This window comes from Zophobas morio, unplaced genomic scaffold, assembly GCF_036711695.1.
Source record: "Zophobas morio isolate AGI-343-1 ecotype UQ-CSIRO unplaced genomic scaffold, CSIRO_AGI_Zmor_V1 ptg000314l, whole genome shotgun sequence".
Taxonomy (NCBI): domain Eukaryota; kingdom Metazoa; phylum Arthropoda; class Insecta; order Coleoptera; family Tenebrionidae; genus Zophobas; species Zophobas morio.
This window is the reverse complement of record NW_026972418.1, coordinates 58,185-76,805: the sequence shown is the minus strand read 5'-3', so window position 1 is coordinate 76,805 and position 18,621 is coordinate 58,185. Positions and strand designations below refer to the sequence as shown.

The 18,621-nt window shown below is 35.6% G+C and overlaps 1 protein-coding gene across 2 annotated transcripts; it reads right to left on the bottom strand.

Moving 5' to 3' along the window:
* Positions 1–4,311: 4,311 nt before the first annotated feature.
* On the bottom strand, positions 4,312–11,177 carry LOC135119909 (uncharacterized). Of its 2 annotated transcripts, XM_064044288.1 has the most exons (44): positions 10,992–11,177; positions 10,804–10,925; positions 10,550–10,737; positions 10,367–10,491; positions 10,243–10,312; positions 10,133–10,180; positions 9,956–10,077; positions 9,836–9,890; positions 9,672–9,784; positions 9,544–9,607; positions 9,433–9,480; positions 9,255–9,376; positions 9,141–9,192; positions 9,035–9,088; positions 8,849–8,970; positions 8,723–8,792; positions 8,615–8,668; positions 8,440–8,561; positions 8,332–8,386; positions 8,233–8,280; positions 8,058–8,179; positions 7,926–8,007; positions 7,820–7,870; positions 7,632–7,753; positions 7,516–7,585; positions 7,409–7,459; positions 7,235–7,353; positions 7,120–7,174; positions 7,016–7,066; positions 6,839–6,960; positions 6,714–6,783; positions 6,603–6,653; positions 6,429–6,544; positions 6,280–6,367; positions 6,170–6,220; positions 5,991–6,115; positions 5,870–5,939; positions 5,762–5,812; positions 5,588–5,709; positions 5,478–5,532; positions 5,372–5,422; positions 5,196–5,317; positions 5,095–5,138; positions 4,312–5,035 (listed from the first exon to the last, which is right to left on the bottom strand). In XM_064044288.1, the coding sequence occupies exons 4-44, from the start codon at positions 10,411–10,413 to the stop codon at positions 4,335–4,337; spliced, it is 3,828 nt and encodes a 1,275-aa protein (XP_063900358.1). In that variant the 5' UTR covers positions 10,414–10,491; positions 10,550–10,737; positions 10,804–10,925; positions 10,992–11,177; the 3' UTR covers positions 4,312–4,334. The 2 variants fall into 2 exon arrangements, with proteins under 2 accessions (XP_063900358.1, XP_063900359.1); XM_064044289.1 differs by lacking the exons at positions 10,133–10,180; positions 10,243–10,312; positions 10,367–10,491; ... (1 more) ...; positions 10,804–10,925; positions 10,992–11,177 and having other exon boundaries at positions 9,672–9,779; positions 9,956–10,046.
* Positions 11,178–18,621: the final 7,444 nt, after the last annotated feature.

Sequence of the window (18,621 nt, the reverse complement as noted above, 5' to 3'; positions counted from 1 at the left end):
CGTTCGCCCTGCTCTTCAGTATGGGCTCCCAAGTTTTTGGGGAAAATAGTCGGCATGAGAGTTTAAGAAATAAACTTTTTAGCTTATCTTGCAACTATGAGCTTTATATGCAGCCAAGAGGCGTTGAACATTGAATTTGTAGAGAGGAACTTTAGTGTTTTCCCAACACTTGTGCATTATGTGTTAGAGTTCCATGCCTTTTTTGCTTTTTATCCCATTGTTTGTAAAGCGAGGTTCAAATAGCAGTTTCAACTTGGCTTCAGAGAGTTATAAAAACTTGGAAGAATATGTGAAACATTCTCTTTTGCAAGTAATTTCACAAAAAAGTAGGGATGTTTTGTAAACCAGCCTGCTGCTCCAACAACATATGATAGTATGAAATCTTCCTTTTTCTATTTTTATTATTTTATAGATTTATTCTTATAAATATTATTTTAAAGCAAGAAATAATTATTGGACATGATTTTTTAAATTCTAGATTTTAGTTGAAAAGAAATTACAATATAATTGCCTTGATAGAATTTTTTACTATTTTTTCCGGTTTTAGTGAGTAAAATTCTTGGAACAGTAAAAAAATCTTTGGCAGTTTTTTTAGTTGCAATAAATACCGTTTTTATTGCAGTTAGAGTAATGAGGAGTACAGAACTTATCGGCGTGCTTTACGTTAAAAGAAACGTAGTTGACCTAGTTTTCATACTACGTGACGTTAATTTTACTTTTAGCTAAATTTACTAAAACTAAGAGTGGTGTGCTTTATTTTAATTTATTATATCACAATTGTTTAGTGGAGGAAAACCCTCAAAAACTTCTTTTTTTAGGAATTTTTTGACGATTTTTACCTTTATTTCACCAAACGATCCTCTATGGCTACTTTAAGCTCTTTCTCAGATGAAAGCCGATAAGTATAACAATGGATTATTTTTAATCTAAAAAAAAGAATTTATGAAATGTTATTCTGTAATGTGTAAACACGCTAGAGACTTCGATATTGTAAATATTTATCTAGTAGAATACTTATTTTAGTAGTTTCTAAAGCCACGAATTGTTGGCGAACTTTTGATTTAGGAATTTTTTCGATTATTACCGCCCTTAATTAACATATAAACTATCTTTATAATTTTAAAGTTACTATTAGTTAATCTGTTATTACTAATTTGGAATATCTTTTTATTTTTAAGTATATCGAAGTGTGCTTTTATATACGCATAGGAGTAGGTAAACGCAATTATAGCTCCTGAGTTAATTTCAAGTTGTATATTTTAACAGTTGTTTATAATTATGTTAAGTGACAGTATTTTTCAATTCTCCCCTGCTTTTAAAATGGCGTTGACAGTACGATATTCACCGAAACTAAATCCCGGCGGTCAACTGAATAGGGTTTAGTTGGAGTCCTTCTTATGTAGTATTACTATAAGTTATTGTTCCAAACTTGATATAGCAAAGGTTAAAAACAGGAGAACAGCTTGTTTATTTAAAGAGTTGCTAGCGGATATACTCAAACGTAGACTTCAATGTGCATAAAAAAACTAGCTATATTATACTATAACCCACACAAAAATATTAAAAATTGCTAGAGGAGCCTTTATAGTAAGTTATAGTCTCTTGCTTAAGCACTATTTACAAAAGATTACAAACATTTTGGAATTTTGGGTGCACTTACAAATAAAACTAAAATATACATGCCAAAGTACATATATAAATTTAAAAGATTCCTTGATGTCCCGTGAATAGTGTCAGATTTCCCTTAACAAAGTAATGCAAAAACTCAACATTAATATGGGACACCTTTGAATTAAAAATATACATGAAAAAATAATTAAACGATATATGTTGTAAAGATAGGTATAATTTTAAAAAAATATAGAAAGTTTGGCAATAAAAATAAAATTCAGACCACATACAAGTTTTAAAGTAATTTATAAAACTTTAAATTCCTTAAATAGAAAACGAGAAAAAAGCTCTATTCCAATGAGCTTTAAATAAAACAGTTTGCTTTTATTATTTGCTTTCGTTAAGTATGTACACGCAAAACTCTATTGTTAGGGGCCTGCCAACTTATTAATTTTCCTTAGAATTTTTCGTCTAACGGTTTTTATGTTAAAGACCCTAGTATTAAGAGTACAATTTAGGCCAAAAAAATTAAATGAAAATTAAAAATTTAAAATTATTTTTATTATGCCTGGTAAACTTATATATATATTCGAAGGAAGATGTTATCCCCGAAAACTATAATTATGTATGGGGAAACCCTGTAATGTGGGGAGAAAACGTCCCAGAAAAGGTGAGGCAAGGATTTTATGACCCATTAGTGATTAAATGTCAAAGCATGTACTTGCGCTATAACGAAACAATGGCTGTTTGGCTTGGCCCGGAAACCCTTTCGCTCTGCCATGGAAATAGCAGGGACATCAGCCCTCAAGCCTACCTCGTGAAGACTTTAACTTATCCTGAATTTATTCAACATTTTAAGGAGCATAACATAGATGCTGGCCTTAAACCCCTCGATAAATGGTTCACTTATAACACGACAAAGAGAATGTGTGAATGCATAGACTATTCGGGCACAACGTACTTTCTTACGAGTAACTCATCACAAATTACATGCAAAGAAAGAAGAAATCCGCACCCTAATGATTGCAAGCTGTTTCTTACATGCGACCCTGATATGGGTCAGAGCACGTACACATGCCAAGGTGAAACTATTTTCAACGGGGAAAGCTGTGTTTCTAGAAGTCAAGTCGATTGTAGCAGCAGTCTTAAGTCATGCTTCTTTTCGATATGGTCAGAGTGGCTATTAAAATATAATGTGTTCAATGGTACTTATAAATATATAAGAGAAAGACAATGCTATTATTTTGAGACACGCAATCATTGTAAATATTGCATTGGAAGTGTTATCGAAGAACAAAGTCCCAAGGAAAGTTCAGAATGCCAAGGTGGGGTGTGGTCAACATGGAGTGATTGGACAAACGAATCCTTTAATAAAAAACTTACAAACAAAAGAGAACGTATGCGAAGTTGCGTAAACTCGTCATTTGAGGAAGAAACACCGCCAGTAGTCCAAATAGAAACTCAATCAATTATCCTGGACTCTCAAGAGCAGAAAGATGAAGTTAATAAGTCTTTACCTCTAGTCGGAGGTTTACTTGGTGGGGCTGCTGTATTTTTTATTATTTCTGGCGCAGGTTTATACTACTTCGCCAGCAAAAATCAAAAAAAAATTACCTTGCCTCCAGATTTTTTCGTAGACCGGAGCAAATCACAGACTTATTCTTCTCCAGATGTAACATTTGATAAAAACATGTATATATCCCAATAAGGACTTTGGGTAAAAGGATAAGAAAAAAGGCTATAATTCTAATGGTACTAATAAAAAGCAACTTTAAACTTTATGGGTCTATATTTATAACTGAATTCTAGTTGATATTTAATTAACTTTGTACAAAACTAGATGGACTGGAGGTGACAAAAATCATGTAAAAGTCCTTCTATGTTAGCCATGCTTTCATAATTAATCAAGAAATTTACTTAGTACAAAGGATGGAAAAGGGCGACCAACTTTTGTATGTTTATGCGTTTTGTTAAGCGAATTATTTATTAAGATTACCAATAAAATTTACAAAAGAGACAATCAATATAAATTTTGAAGAGTTGAATTCATTTATATGAGCCCGCACAAGCTTAATAAAGATAGGGTTTTTTAAAACTTTTACGAGCTATAGTAGGATACCAAATATTGAAAAAATATAAAATTTCTTTAAAGTCAAATAGTGAGCCTTTAAAAAGTTTGTATGTTAATGAGTAAATGTAACGGCTGGACTGGTAGCAACTTTAGATATAAATGTATTACACTTCAAATGGATGATACAGAAAACCTAACCTTGAGGAAAACTTACGCAAGAATTGATTATAGCCAATATACTATAAAGGCAGGTAGTTTCAATCGAATGAAACAAGAAACAAATAATTATTTTTAAGAAAAAGTCTTTAGCCCGTGTGCTAACTGTAGTAAATAATGCGGAAATTTTCCTTTTTACTAATGTTAGTAAAAATGAAATTTTTTTAGACCTCAAGAATTATTTGCAGGTATCAAGTAGCTAAATAATAAAAGATACATAAAAACCGGAAAAGCCTTTGCCACTTTTGACATCTGAGAATTTTGCCATAAATAATAAACAGGTTCGCAAGAGTGAAAGCCTCTCGATCGCAACGCGAAGCAAATTAAGAGGACTTACTCTAGCTGATCCTTGTAAATTATATAGGAAAGGCGCTACAACTTTTTTTTAATAAAACGAAGCAAAATAGAAAAAGTATCGCTCAAATGTTTATTATTATTATGTTTGTTGTTCGGTTAGAAGTTTAAGCTTGAGGCGCTGTGAGCAAAGTTTCTTCTCAAGTTTCTCCATCTTACCCTTTGCAGAACTGAAAAAAGAGCTATTAGTGTAGGCGGGCATTGCTTCAAGTAGTTCCAGGTTGCGCAGTTTTTCCAGCAGCTGTGCGTTTTCCTTCTCAAAAATGGCAAGTTTTCTCTCAGAAAGCTTCTGCAGTTTCGTGCTTTCCAATTGGAGGCGGAGTTCTTGATTACGAACCCGCAGTTTCTCTATAAGTTCCTGACGCCGTTTTCTTTCGTTCGCTATCACCTCGTAACGCTTCTTCAGCATCTGGAACTCTTCCTCGTTAAACTCCTCTTGTTCTTCTTTTTTTTCGAAGCTACCGTTCCGCTGAAGCGACCTGATTAGTTTCTGAAGCTCAACATTTTCCCTTCTCAACAGGTCAAGTTTACGCTGGTTTTCTTCTTTATTTAATCTTTTTCTTTCTTGAGCGGCCACTGAGAGTTGGTTAGCATCTTTTTGGGTCAGCCTTCTAGTCTTAAGGAGCTCAAGCTCCGTTTCTAAGCTTTTTTTAATTTTCAGAAGAGACGTTATTCGTTTTATTGAGGCTTCGTCAAGAAATTCTGCAAAATGAGTGGTAATCGCAGAGACTCGCTGCTTCTCAGCAGAGCAACGAAGCTTTTTTAGCTGCCTGAAACTACAGGCTGCCACAGAGAATTATAGTAAGAGAACACTCACTTATTCACACATATAGTAGGCTTACAATCGGCGAGTTTGACTTTCTTAACTTCGTCAACTAGCTGAATGCTTCATACGATTAAAAAAAAAGTAAGAAAGTTTAGTATAATTGAGAGGCGTACTAACCACTTTTCCGTGTCATTCACTCCAAAGTTGTTAAAAAATTTGTAAAGCTCTGAAGGCTCTAAAGCAGCCACCTTTGCGCCAGTGATATGGAACTTGGCAATTGCCTCGGTAAGAGCAGTGCTCTCCAGAAATACGCTATGACTACGTGCCCAGTATCATACGGCATAAGAAAGCACCTGAAGGTTTTTCTGAGAAAGCCACTCGCTCATGGTCGTGCTGGACCAGCTCTGCCATAAAAATAGGTTAAGGGGAAGCACTTACCTGAAAACTTCACAAGAAAACCTCCAACGGAAGACACGCTATTTTTAGGAGTTCAATGTTTCGACACAGAGATTGTCTATTACTAAGAGTTAACCACGTGAAGAACGGGGCAAAGAGGCGATTTCGCCAACCTCTCGTTTGAGGTGAGATCCATTTTTTCGGACAACAACATCCACTCCTCTTTGTTCATCGAGAACAACTTTGTCCCATCAATATGGTGTTCCTTCAGGGCTATTGGGCAGTTCGTAGTAGCCTAGACATTCGCGACGTCAGCAATAATAAACACAGATAGTCTAATATTGGACCAGTTCGGGGTGGTTCATACTCCAAGCAACCACCTCGTGGCAAGTCCAGTACTGCAGGCAGATTATTCTTTTTACTACATGTAGTACGCGGACGAGCCACAGACTTACGGGGTACGAAGTGACGTCCTCATCACAGTGTCTCGCCTTTAACTTCAGCAACTTTTCGCAAAGCAGTCGTCTGAAGACCATACTTATAACTTAAACCCTATTCCTTTCTTTAAAGTCTCACCTTGTGGCTTCCCTAGCAATTCCCTTGTTTTTGAAAAAGTTGTGCATTTCTGTTATGCTTAGCAAATAAAGATCCTTTCCCGTAATATTCTTTTCTGTAAAGAAGAAGAAAAGCGCCCGTAAAGCCTACGCTTCTCCTACGTTAAGGATTGCCCTCTGTGTTGCAATATGACTGTTTACCTCTTCTGGTTGACTCCCGCACCACTGCGATAGAAGTTTCGAGGTCCAGTACTAAAAAGAGAACTGTTTTTTTAGCCTACAATACATAGCGTTTGTTAACAATGGACGACAGGAAGTGGCAGTTCCTCGGAGGGGCCCATAAAATAGTCCACAGAGTAGAAGGACTTTGAGCGTTGAAGTTCCAGAGAAAGTCGTGCCCTGCAATGGGCATCACGAGTAATACAACACTTCCGGCAGGAAAAAGAGCTACAAGTAGGACCTCAGGTGTCGATCAGTCAACCCCATTTTTTCGAAGAACAAGTTTGTTTTTTGCTCGTCGAGAAGGTAAAGCTTGTGACCTCCGATCCTATTGCTAGTCATAAACGAAGAGAGCTCCTAGTAGCACACCACTAAATCACTCTCTTTCCCGTAAAGGTGTACTCTATAAAGTTACGTCTAAGCCGTGGCGCTGGCACCAACCCGCTAAGAATGAAGGTCTCCAAAACTTTTTAAGAGTATTAAAGTCATATTGTCTGGAAACAAGGAAAGTGTAAGATAGTGATACAGCCATAGGAAATTCTCTCTCAGGCAAGTTGAACATCAGCTTTCCTTGAAGATGGGCGCAGATGACGGACCTACCCCACCAGCGCCATGAGTTTGTCAACTCGATAACGCACGCTAGCACGCAACCTGTCGTGTGCACTGGTAATGCCGATACTCTGGAGGGTTTCTGAAAGCTGGTAAGCGTTCAGCTGCCATATGGACTTGCCAGAGAGATTGTTGCTCACAAAGCAAGCCCGGAAATCGCGAAACTTGCAAAAGATGAGCAATCACCGTTCAAAGGAGAAGGAAAGTTGAACAGGGCACCTTGTTATGAAGGGCAGCCACGTAGTCGCCCAGATTCTCAGAGGTCCATAACTATTTAGGTCACTGTACGATTGGTTGATGCGTAAAGGAACGAGGAAAAGTACCTGAAGGGGCGTGTACTTCAACTTTAGAAGTTTAAACTTGTTGAAAATAGACTTTCTGTTAGGATCGGCAGTAAATTCGAGGGGACCATTACCGCTGCACCACGAAAAAGTTAACCGAGACAGCGGTGGAAGAAAGGGAACTTCTTCAATAAGCCTTTCCAGCACATCTTCTTTCATGCAAAATATGTGACGGCCACTAATGCCCTCTCCGGCTAGCCGTGCTACGTTCGGGATCTAAGACATTTGATAAACACTACCAACGACGCTTAAAGAAAGAATAGAAAGAAACCATTGGCAGTTGGGACTTCAGCCAATCCATCAGCATCTCCGACGACCAGTACTTTTACGTATAGAGATCACAACGCCTTAAAGTGAAAAATAGTTAATAAAACATACCGGAAGGAACACAGCATCATGAGGCGAATGCCGCAGAAGCGTGGCCACCAACAACTCCACCAACTGAGTCCTACGAGAAAGTGAAAAAGCCAACTCCTCGACTAGCATGGTACTACCGCACACTCGACTCGTTGACTCCCTTTTGTTTGAAGAACACGTGGAGTTCTGCCTCATTTTTATCGAAGAGCTGCGGCCCGTTGATGTTTTCCTTTACAATGAGGGCAGCAAACTGTTGGATCTACGCGGTAGTAATGTGATGTGCATAAGAGTATGAAGAAGCCAGGAAAACAAGTCTTCTCCTTACGCTGCCTCCCTGCGCTTTGCACCAGAGTGCCAAGTGTTCCGAAGTCCAGTACTAAGCCACAAAAAAATAGCTTTTTTTTTTATTAAAGAGTAATACTACCCAGTACCGGGAAAAAAAGGTTGTTCGTCTCCGAGTCGTCTCTGATGTGCATGAACTTCAGATTTAGAATCTTCCATACAAGATGGTCCCTATGAAAAGAGTGTAAGAGGGGCACACGCCACAGGCACAGTGGAAGTGCCTCATTTCCTTATTAAGAACTCCTTTTTCTTCAAAGTATAAATGCATATCAGATTCGCTCATGCAGTACAGGTCGCTCCCCTTGATGTTCTCAAAAGACTGCAATTCAGCCAGAAGACTCAACTTTAATTCATAATAGATGAACTATACTGGCGATGCAGTAGCAAATGGCTTACTCGAGGCTGAGCAGTCAACCAATCAAGAAAAAGGTGATTACTCCAGGCCTATAATTGGAGGTTATTGGTTCAGTACACAACACACAACGTTGCCAGTACTCGCAGCGGCATTTCGCTCATTTGCAGTTTTCGAAACAAAGCCACGAGGCCCTCTCTGCTCGACACGCGTTAGTGATGATCTACACCACTTTTCGAGTGTTTTTAGACCTCAACGAAGGCTCCAGAATTTCCAGCCTCTTAAAAAAGGCGTTCAGCTCCTGTTTCTCCAAGAAGCATACTTGGTAGCCTTGCACGTTCTTTTCCACCAATAGTGTTGCAATAGGGGCAAACTAAGTAGATATTGATACATGTGAGAGTACTTAAGAAAGAGGTGCAAACCTACCTTTTCAGCCGCATTGGCTTTGCACCACTGTGAAAGATCCTCGGAAGACCAGTACTACAACGATGAGGGGCACAATGAAAAGTGCACGTGCGTATGAACTGGTAGTACGGGAAGTGGCGCTTTGCTTCGATACGAACGCGTACTTCTTAATTCCTCTAACTTCTTGCAGATCTCATCTCTTTAAAAGATAAGATAATGCATGTGTAAATAATGAAAAGGTAACGCAGAAAATGCCTCAAAGCCGAATCAACAATGCCAGCGCTTTCTAAGATCTGCTGAAGTTCCTTTTCGTCTAGAAACGCCACAAGCCACCCGTCCAGAGCGTTTCTAATGATGCTTACGTCCAGCGCATCGATCTTAAAACATAAAGCAAATGATTTTCAGTAGGATATTATCAATAAAAAGTAAACAGAGCGTTACTCCGTAGACGTTATATTTGCACCAGCGAGCGACGTATTCGGGCTGCCAGTTCTGTAGATGTACTTTATTCTAAAGTTCTTTTTTAAAGGCGAAGAAATGTTTCCTGAAGCGGGACAGCCTCTAGTTTAAGCAATTGCACATGTTCACAGAAGCGGGTTCTGTTTAATAAAAAAATGAAATGGCGAGTTCCAAAGAAGAAAATATACATCGAAGAGCGTACCTTAAACTCTCGTCGTCTACTCCAGCCTCTTTAAGGTACTTGCTCACTTCGTTGTCCTTCAAATCATACAAATCCTTCCCGCAAATGTTTTTCTCAAGAATGAAGTTGGAGAGCTGCAAAATCTGTAATGTGAACGGCATAAGATGACAAGAAGGTAAAGCAGCGAACGCTTGGCGACCGTTTCCTTCTGAGAACACCAATTTGCAAGGTCTGTCGCCGTCCAATACTACATAACAAGCAAGTAAACGAAGGAAAGTATTGAGGGGGGGGGTGGGTGTTGGAGTGTTACAGGGAAGCTCAAAGGTTGTTTTTTGTTAGTCTTGATTTCCAGCAGTTGTGTATATAGCTTTTCTCTAACATTGCATATATTTAACCGCACTGAAGTGGTATAAAAAAGAGCACGTGATATTTGCCGACCTGGAGCCCTCGTTCGTGATCCCAACGGAGCGTAGATAATTGAAAACTTCATTTTTGTTCATTATATTCACAGAGTTTCCAACATGTTTCACAACTTCATGGGCAGCTCTAAACTACAGCAGAAGCGTAGTCTAACAGCCAAAAAGTCAGCAAGTGGAATATACCTTTCCTGGTCCATCAACGGTAATAAGGGTCATTAACTTTTCTGCCATTTTCTCTCTGTAGCACAGCCAGTGTAGTTAGCTCACTAGACTTGAGATACCAGTAACAAGTGCAAACTTTACCTTGTTGCAGCGTCTTCGACTCCAGCCTTTAACAAATAGGCATTTAGCTGATGTTGGCTCAACGAGTATATTTGCTTCCCGCATATCTTTTTTTGGGTTACGAGCGGTGCAAACTCTTTCGTCTAAAAAATTTAAGTTATAGCAAGCAGCACTTTCAATGCGAGCGCACCGACAAACCTCAGGATCCAGAAGGCACCATTCAGCAAGTGTTTCTTGATCCCAGTGCTTAGCAGGTGTATAAAATTTTATTTGTCTTATTAAGGGCACTCAACTATTCAACTAATCACCGGAAGAGTATAACCCTCTTGCTGCCCACTAGAAAGCTGGAGTTTTTGAAGCTCTGTGCACAAGTGGTCGCTGTTTTTCAGCGAAGGTATGAAGTATTATAGCAAACTAACCAAGAACGGATACCTTTCAGGGCCCGCAGGAATTCCAACCGCCTGAAACAACTCAACCATTTCTTGTTTGTCCAACGAATGCAAATGGGAACCATTGATACTGTGTTGCACTATCGCCGTCGAAAAAACACTTTTTATCTAACAAAGAAAGCAGGCAATAAAGAGACAGTTGGTCTTAAAGAAGAATAAAATAAACTCTCTCATCTTGTGACTGAGCCCACACCAACAGTTGCTGTGTAGTCCAGTACTAACGCAAACGAATTAAACGTTTGGTTATGAAGTCTCAAGGGTGGTTTATAAACTCGAATCGGAATGCAGCGCTTTGGCGACTGACTACGGAAAAAAGTTCTCAGAACGTCTCGCAGTCTCCCACAGAGTTCCGTCCTGAAGCCGTTTTTTTTAATACGGCTTCATATGATTATCACCAACGGCGAGAAAAAATATGGGCACCGAACGGAATGCGCCACTATACCCCGGTCTTGAAAGAAATTGTCCATTTCTTCGTTGTTTAATAAGTACAACTGATGGCCGTGAATTTGCTCTTCCATAAAAAACATAGAAAGTTTTTTAATCTGTTTTTTAAATATTAATTCATGGTAAAAGTGACGTAAAAGATTTTTTACTGACTATGTAAACACCTCTTCGCTTTGTTCTGAGCACCATTGAGCAAAAAGGTTGGGAGACCAATACTGTTAGCGTGGATGTTAATACAATCATTCAGCATATTTTACTATATATTTTTGTTAGAAATGATCATTGGTAGTAAAAGTTAGTATTAATGAAGGCGTAAGGGTGTAGTTCCTCCTTCGCAGGCTATCAACTATTCTAGGAAGACCCAATGCTGTTTGTACAACATTCCCACTGGCTATCGGTTTTAATGAGATAAAAAAGACAATTTTATTTGTTCTTGTAATATATAACACTGGAGTAAACACTACAGCCAATGAGCTAATTCTGATTCAGCATCTTCTATTGTTAACGAGATTATGCATATTATCATAGTAATATGTTACAGGAATTGTGCTCCTGTCATATATAATAGTGAGGTCCTGTTTCAAAACTTCCTCACAAATTTTATGTCTTTATAAAAGGGCGTCAGAGCATGTAAAACTACAGGCAAATGCGTTACTACCTCGCGAGTTCACTGTTTAATCCAGAGCTAATTAAAAGTGCGTCAAACTTTTGGTGAGTAGTGTTCACCAATTGGATGCCACTTATTTTAGGCTCTTTAAATACAGTCTTCAGTTCCTCAAACTTACCAAGAAGAGGAGATATTAAAACAGTTTAAAAACTAAAAAAATGTTAAAAGAAAAATTTTATAGTATTTTCAATTTACCTCCGGAAAAACGAAGAATAATTTCCTGGCAAACTGCTCAGGTGAACAGTACTGCAAAGCGTTTTTTAGTGAGATGCATAAACATTTGGCTTTGTTAGGCCACCTGATAAGGGAGCTGGGCAAGTCCTATGCTAGTCAGCGGTTCGCAGACTTTTTCTCTGTGCGAGAGCGTGTAAAAAAATTAAGGAACGGTATAGTAGGCATTATAACATGAGGCTTGTGGGTACTCCGCGAGACTTTAGTAAAGTTACCAGTTCTTCTTCGTTTAAATAGAAAATATCGCTTCCTCTAATGTTTCTTTCGACCACGAAGTGAGAAAAAGCTTTCAGCTCCTGGTTTTGTTTTGCGCACCAGTGGCTAAGATCTAGCGAATCCCAATACTAACAAGTTCATTATTGGCTACAATTCAAAAGTTGAGGAAATATCTTGACAAACCGGTAAACTGCCAGACTGGCTCCTCATGGAAGTCGCGGTTAAAGAACTAAAGTATTTAAGAGGTGGCCGTTTGTATAAAAACTGAGCTTTGAGTCCTAAAACGAGTAAAAATATAATATATAAAGATATGAATAAAATTGCACAAAAAATCAAAAATATATAGTTATTTATACTGACAGTCTGTTGTGCAAGACTTAAGCTGGAAGATATTATAATGGTTTATACGCATAAATTTTACAATAACTCTTGGCACTTCGAATCTTCAAAATATTGAATATAATTGACATAAAAACTTAGATAGCTACTCAAACTCTTTATATAAGGAAGGGCCATTTCGTTAACCTTTTACTGTGTAGACGTAGTTAAAATTGACGGGGCTTTCCTTTATTAGTTGTTCAAAGTTCTTTTCCTTTAAGTGTAGTGCGGTATAACCAGAAAGCGTATCCGCTATTTCCGAACTGATAATAAGATGGAGATCAGTTTAGTACGCAGAATTTATCATGTGCCTTATAACTCTTATAGAGGCACAGAAAATAATCGGATCAAGTAAGTTTTATAAGAGTGTACAGTAACTTATTGAAGGCTTTATACGACTCAACTAATCTGGCTTACGCCATACCTTTTGTCGCTTAAGACTTTGAACCGGGGGGCGTCCCCTGCAAAATCTAAACTTAAACGATTTGGGCCCACAATCCAACGGGAAATAGAAGTCAACTTCCACGAACACAATAGATCCTTTGAGTTTCTATCCAATACTGTTACTTGGTCTCTCGATACCCCAAGGAGCGCTGGAACGAATTTTTTTTTTACCTTAAAACATTTATAGCGTTCTTATAAACAGAAACTCAAAACATAAAAGTATAACCTCTTCAAAAATTGCCAAAACCATAAAGAAAGTAATTCCGTAGTGCTTAAGAGATTTACATATTTGCACATATCTTTTTTTAGCTTCTTCTATTGAACCTGAACACTTTTCATATTCTTCAATTATTAGTTTCTTTACTAAACGCTGTTTTAGATACTCCTCAGGAAGTACTGTGTTTAGATCAGAGGGCCCCTCATATTAAAATGTAAAAAAATTAAAAAAATTACATTCGTTCCATGAAATTGTTATTGTATAAAATAATATATATAGAAGGAAACAAATTTAAGGGCCACATATGTTAAATAAAGTAGTTGAGTGAATCGTGTAAAATATAGATGTTAGATTTAAGGTAAAGCAGATTAAGCACCCTTATTTAGCACAGTGCTCCAGTGTTTTATTTAAACTTACGAACACAGCCCAAAAATTAGTAAAGGCTGTTTAAAGTAACTCTTTCAGTAATATATTAATAATTGTTATAATGAACCTGTTTAAAAGTAATAAGCTAGGCGTAGTCCGCTAAAGTTAACGACTTAATAAAAGATATAAAAGTTTTAAGTGCTAATCTGTATAAATTACATATTTGCTAGATTTAAATTTTATTAAGTTCGCACAATCTAGTTAACAATATGGGAAGTAAGGCACTAAAGTGCTTTCGAATTTTATCTTGTAGTTAGTAAAGCAGACTTACTTGTACGAACAAACTACTAGGTAATAGAGTTTAAGTAACCTATTAAAATTACTTTAGTTTCCTTGCAGTTCAAAAGTATATCTTCAATGAAACACTGCAGGCCTTAGGAAAGAATACACTTTATATAAGTCGGAAACCTTTTAAGGAAGCGTACCAGCGAGTTGTACAGCTTCATTGAAGGTGCAAACGAGTCTCCCCTCTATAATGTCATCTCTACATTGCAAGTAGTATATTCCAACCTTTATAGGATCTTCAGGCAAATCCTCGTGTAATTTAAAGAAATATCTTCTTTTTAAAAATAGCAGTGTCCTACAGTTAAGATCTTTTCATTAAAGGGTCAGAACAACTGGCTTGTTTAATTAGTAATGACATTTACAGAAAACCTTGCTGCGATAAAGTCAAGTGTAAATCTATCCAAAAAGTATCCGTTCGGAGACAGGTATTAGCTTTTTTTCGTTGAGGTATTGGCCCCTTCAGAATCCCTTGGTCATTTAACTGATAATTATATTCCCCATCGGTACTAAAAGGTTCTTGCACTCTCTCAGCCTTCAATCCATATTCTGAAGGTTCGTTAAACCCCGCTACCTTGCACACCACCTTCAAAAAGTTAAGGAGACTAGCCGACTTGTCAATTAAAAAAGACTTGGTATAACTTTCTGAAATTTGTACTCGAATATTAGAGATTTTCTTTTTCAATTGTAAATGACTCTTAATATGAATTATTAATTAAATAATAATTAAAATTATATCATCTAAATTTTATAGTAAATTAATTAGTAGAGTTTACGTTATTTTCCAAAGAGCAAGATTCTAACGTGCTCATTTCTGGAAGCCAAACCTTTTGCTTTTTTTCAGCTGAAATTATTATCAACCCATATTCATCAGAAGGCCCCAAAGCCTCTGGACTTTCGCAGATGATTTTAACGGCATTATAAACTATAGTTTCTATATCAAACTATGTAAAAAAAATTTACTCTTTAAAATAAAACAATTATGATTGTTTATATACCGTAAATAGCTTGGTGATAGCTATTTTTTTTCCTTCAATTTTTGAATTAATTTTTAAAGTTATCTTTAAATTTATAAACATTTTTACTTTTCTAACGAGGAATAGAATTATTTTCAGTAAACAATAACTCGTAACCTTACTATTTACTGAATTTGTCAGCTGCTATATTAGGTAGTCGTAATCTTTCCTTCTATTCAAGCTAACGTATTTAACTTAAAAAGTTGTTTTTCCAAAAAATTAACTGTTGATAGAGATTATCGTCTATGTTTTATAAACTATATAATCCTACCTTTATAATTTTAAAGTCTTTTTTACTCTTAAGCATTAAAAATTTTTTATCGCAGATGGTTGCAAGAAAAGGCGTAGAATTTTTTTACGTCATCTTTAAAGTCCCTCAGTAACCAATCTTGGAGGCTTAAAATAGTAAATTGCTATAATACAATTTTTGGATTAAAAAGACTGTAAAAGGCAATTAACTGTCATTTGTTCTAGATTATGTACGATTTACACTAGCGGACCATAGATATATATACATGTACCCTTAATGTTAGATTTATGGGATTTTTCACCTATTTTGCGCTTCTCTGCCTTGTAGTTGTTCATATTAGTCTTCAGGGCTTAGTAATTGATTAAAACTCGAACCATAAAACCAAACAAACAAACAATATGAACCCAATTAATGATCTTAAGGGTTAGTAATAAAACGATGCATTATTTGTCAAAGCAATTTACCTAATAAGTATTAGAGCAAAACGTAAAAATTGCATAAATTTTTTAGTTCATAAATGCTGCGCTTTAGAGTTTATAACATTAATTATAATACTTATTATAATAACAGACAATAATATTGTTACTCAATACTTATAAGAAAATAAGTAATAACAGGCTTGCACAGACTAACATATGCAAACTCTGGCGCCCAAAATAGTTCTAATGGACTATTTAATATATTCAAGTACCTAACTATTAAATGTATAGATGGAGGGTGTATTTTCGGTTACTGTTCCCTGTTTTTTAAAAATTTTGGTTTTTAAATAAAGTTGTTAGTTAAAATGTCATAATAAGTTTAAATTTAACACAATGCCCCCGCCCCTAGGAAACCTGTAGTAGTATCTGCTTTCTTCGTTATGGCTCTTCAGGTGCTTAGAACTTTTTATAGTATACTTTATATGATCTCAACAGAAAAGGACATACAAACGTTTAAATCATATTTTAAATCGAGGCGTTTACATAATATATTTAATCTGTATTAGTCTTTAAATTGCGATTTGATAATATATATATTTTTTTACAATAGCCCGGCTTTTATGTGCCACTGCGTATATGCCTGACTAACTATTAGAAATAGGAACTAATCAATGAAACTAACATTTTCTTCGATTAAATACATATTGTTAATACGCAAATAATTAACAGTATACACAACCGATACAAGCAGACATTTCAACCATATCTACGTAAAGTCTTTTGTTTTGGTTTCTATTCCAAATCGCTTTTTATTCTGAAAAAGAATTGAAAGTCGTTAGCCTTTCGTTTACTATCCTGTTTACTTTGACCTTCGTTATCCACATACATTTTTAAATTCTTCTTCTCAGGCTTAACACAAGACAAATCCTCTAAAAGTTAATAAAACATGTTTATGATTACTTATTTTCTTTAATTGAAAGCAATGAGTTTTCTCAACTAAGTGTCACGGCTTCTAAAAAAACTTTAAACTTTTAAAAACATTATGGGTCTTTTAATATTTAAACTATATTTACCTGTATAGCTAAAACAGGACGCCAGGAAACCTGGTAGTCACACCGGCAATATGGCAAAACTTGGATAATAAGGACGCTCTACTTCCCACTTTATTTGTAATTAAAAGTATTTATGAACTCAAAAAAAACTATGTGAGCTCTGTCTCCCTTTTCGTTTGCTTATTTTCTTTAAATATAGGGCAGATAACTCTTATGTGCATCGCTTGCAAGTTACTTACACTATGAGCTCTTGTTAAACAATTGCTGTGCCTGATTTAAGCGGAGCCCTGCTGCCGCCAAGATTATCTCTGTTTCTTCCTAAAGTAGTTCTATCATTCTTATATACTTGAATTCTGATCTCTTGACTTTTGTTTTGACTTTTTTATTATCACTTTAATTTTGGCCCAACATAATATTATTATTATGAAATTACCCAAACTTATGGAAACAATACCTTTCATGAGTCAATAAAGAAACTCTGTGGACACTGTTTATTCACCATTTTTTCAGCCTCTATGATAACTTTATATCTAACTTTTTAGTAAAAAGAAATTAAAATTATTAATTTAAAAAAATTTAGATTAAATAAAAATTTAAATAGTGTAGCACAGCTTTTTTTAAGTCTTCAGTACATCTAAAAATTCCCCTTGTTTGTTTTGGTTTCTCCAACGATTTTTTTAAATATAAGCCTAATAGTTTTTAAGCACGATATAGTCAGCACACAGTTTTATAAGTACAAAAAACAATGGTGTACGCTTCCAGCACTTTTATTCACTTAATAACTTACTATAAAACAACAGTTTATAGTAACTCTGTATAAATAAGTTTACCTATATACAAAACTATAGTGGACAAAAACGGAAAGCTTTCTAAAAAATGTAAACTGCTATACAAAATAAACACTGGGAATACTGTACATCTGGGCCTGTAAACTAAGTTGCCTACGCCCAAAATCAAAAAGTGCTGGAATAAATTTATTCAGATACAGGGATAGGGTTGTACTTTATCTCTTTCGAGGTTGTATTTTAAGTAAAATTCTTAAATAAAGAAACTTAGATTCTAAATTAAATTTTACTTAGAGCAGTTTAAAGCATAAAGGTAAATATATTAAAGTTTAGACATAGGAGAGTTTAATTTTTTTTTAAGATTCAGCAAAAAGCCGGTCTTCTCTATATTGACTAATATGGTAGCCTCGCTCTAACGGTTAACACTAGTAAATTTTGACTAATAAAATTTAATGGGATTATTATAACTCCAGCAACAACAGCAGGACCAACCGGTAGTGAACAAACGAGCTGGCGAGATGAGGGAGTAAGGGAAAAACACTGCCTCACGTCCATAGGTTTCTCCGCTGCTAATTACTTTAATTAGCCCTCTATAGCTTGACCTACAATTTTAAGTGGTTTTTAGTAAAGATAAAATTTTAGTGGAAAATGACAAGTTTAAAGGATATGAAAAAAAACTGTTTTGGTTAATCAACTTAATATATGGCATGCTAATAATATTTTAAAAATAAAACCAACATTAAATTACTTATAACTAAAAACATGAAAGTAAACTTGTTTACGATAAAAAAAACTTTAACTTCACTGAATTATCGAAATATTAAACAACACTGAATTTAACTTAGTAACCCTGTAGCTTTGTATCTCAACAGGATTACTTAAAATAAGCTAACTATAAAAATATACTAGTAATAAGGAGAGGCTTTTGCTTTTAAGCAATTACAATAGAGCTATTTAGTAATGTTGCCCTTTGAGTCATTTTGAACTCCTACTTATATTTTAATTTTGAATGAAAAATCTTTTTAGGGTAGTTTTAATGAGTTGAGGACTTTATAAGGTTGAAATTAAAAAGGTGAACAATGAAATTTATTTCTGCTAAATATTTATTTTATTAAAGCCAGGGAGAAAATGCCGCTAGTGGGCTGTCTCTAACAGATTATAGCAAATAAAGATTTCTTTTTCAATAAAAGTTTTTTTATATAAAGAAGTTTTGAATCTCAAGGAATAAAAAGAGGACTGCGCCCTTATTTTAGTGAGGCTAGCAACAACAGCTGGGCTATACGGTTTACAGAAATATACTAAAAGAGTCACTAAAAGGTTTTAATAATACAGGTCGCTCCGACTATTTACTAGAAAAAGAGTACTGCAACTAAAAAAAAATTTATTAAAATTCTTCTGCAAAAAGACACAA

Coding starts and splice junctions, on each gene's coding strand:
- LOC135119909 (XM_064044288.1), bottom strand. CDS start 10,413: ATGGTTGAGTTGTTTCAGGCGGTTGGAATTCCTGCGGGCCCTGAAAG. Junction 10,078..10,132: donor GGTGCCTTCTGGATCCTGAG/GTTTGTCGGTGC, acceptor TAAATTTTTTAG/ACGAAAGAGTTTGCACCGCT. Junction 8,008..8,057: donor GTTCTTAATAAGGAAATGAG/GCACTTCCACTG, acceptor CTCTTTTCATAG/GGACCATCTTGTATGGAAGA.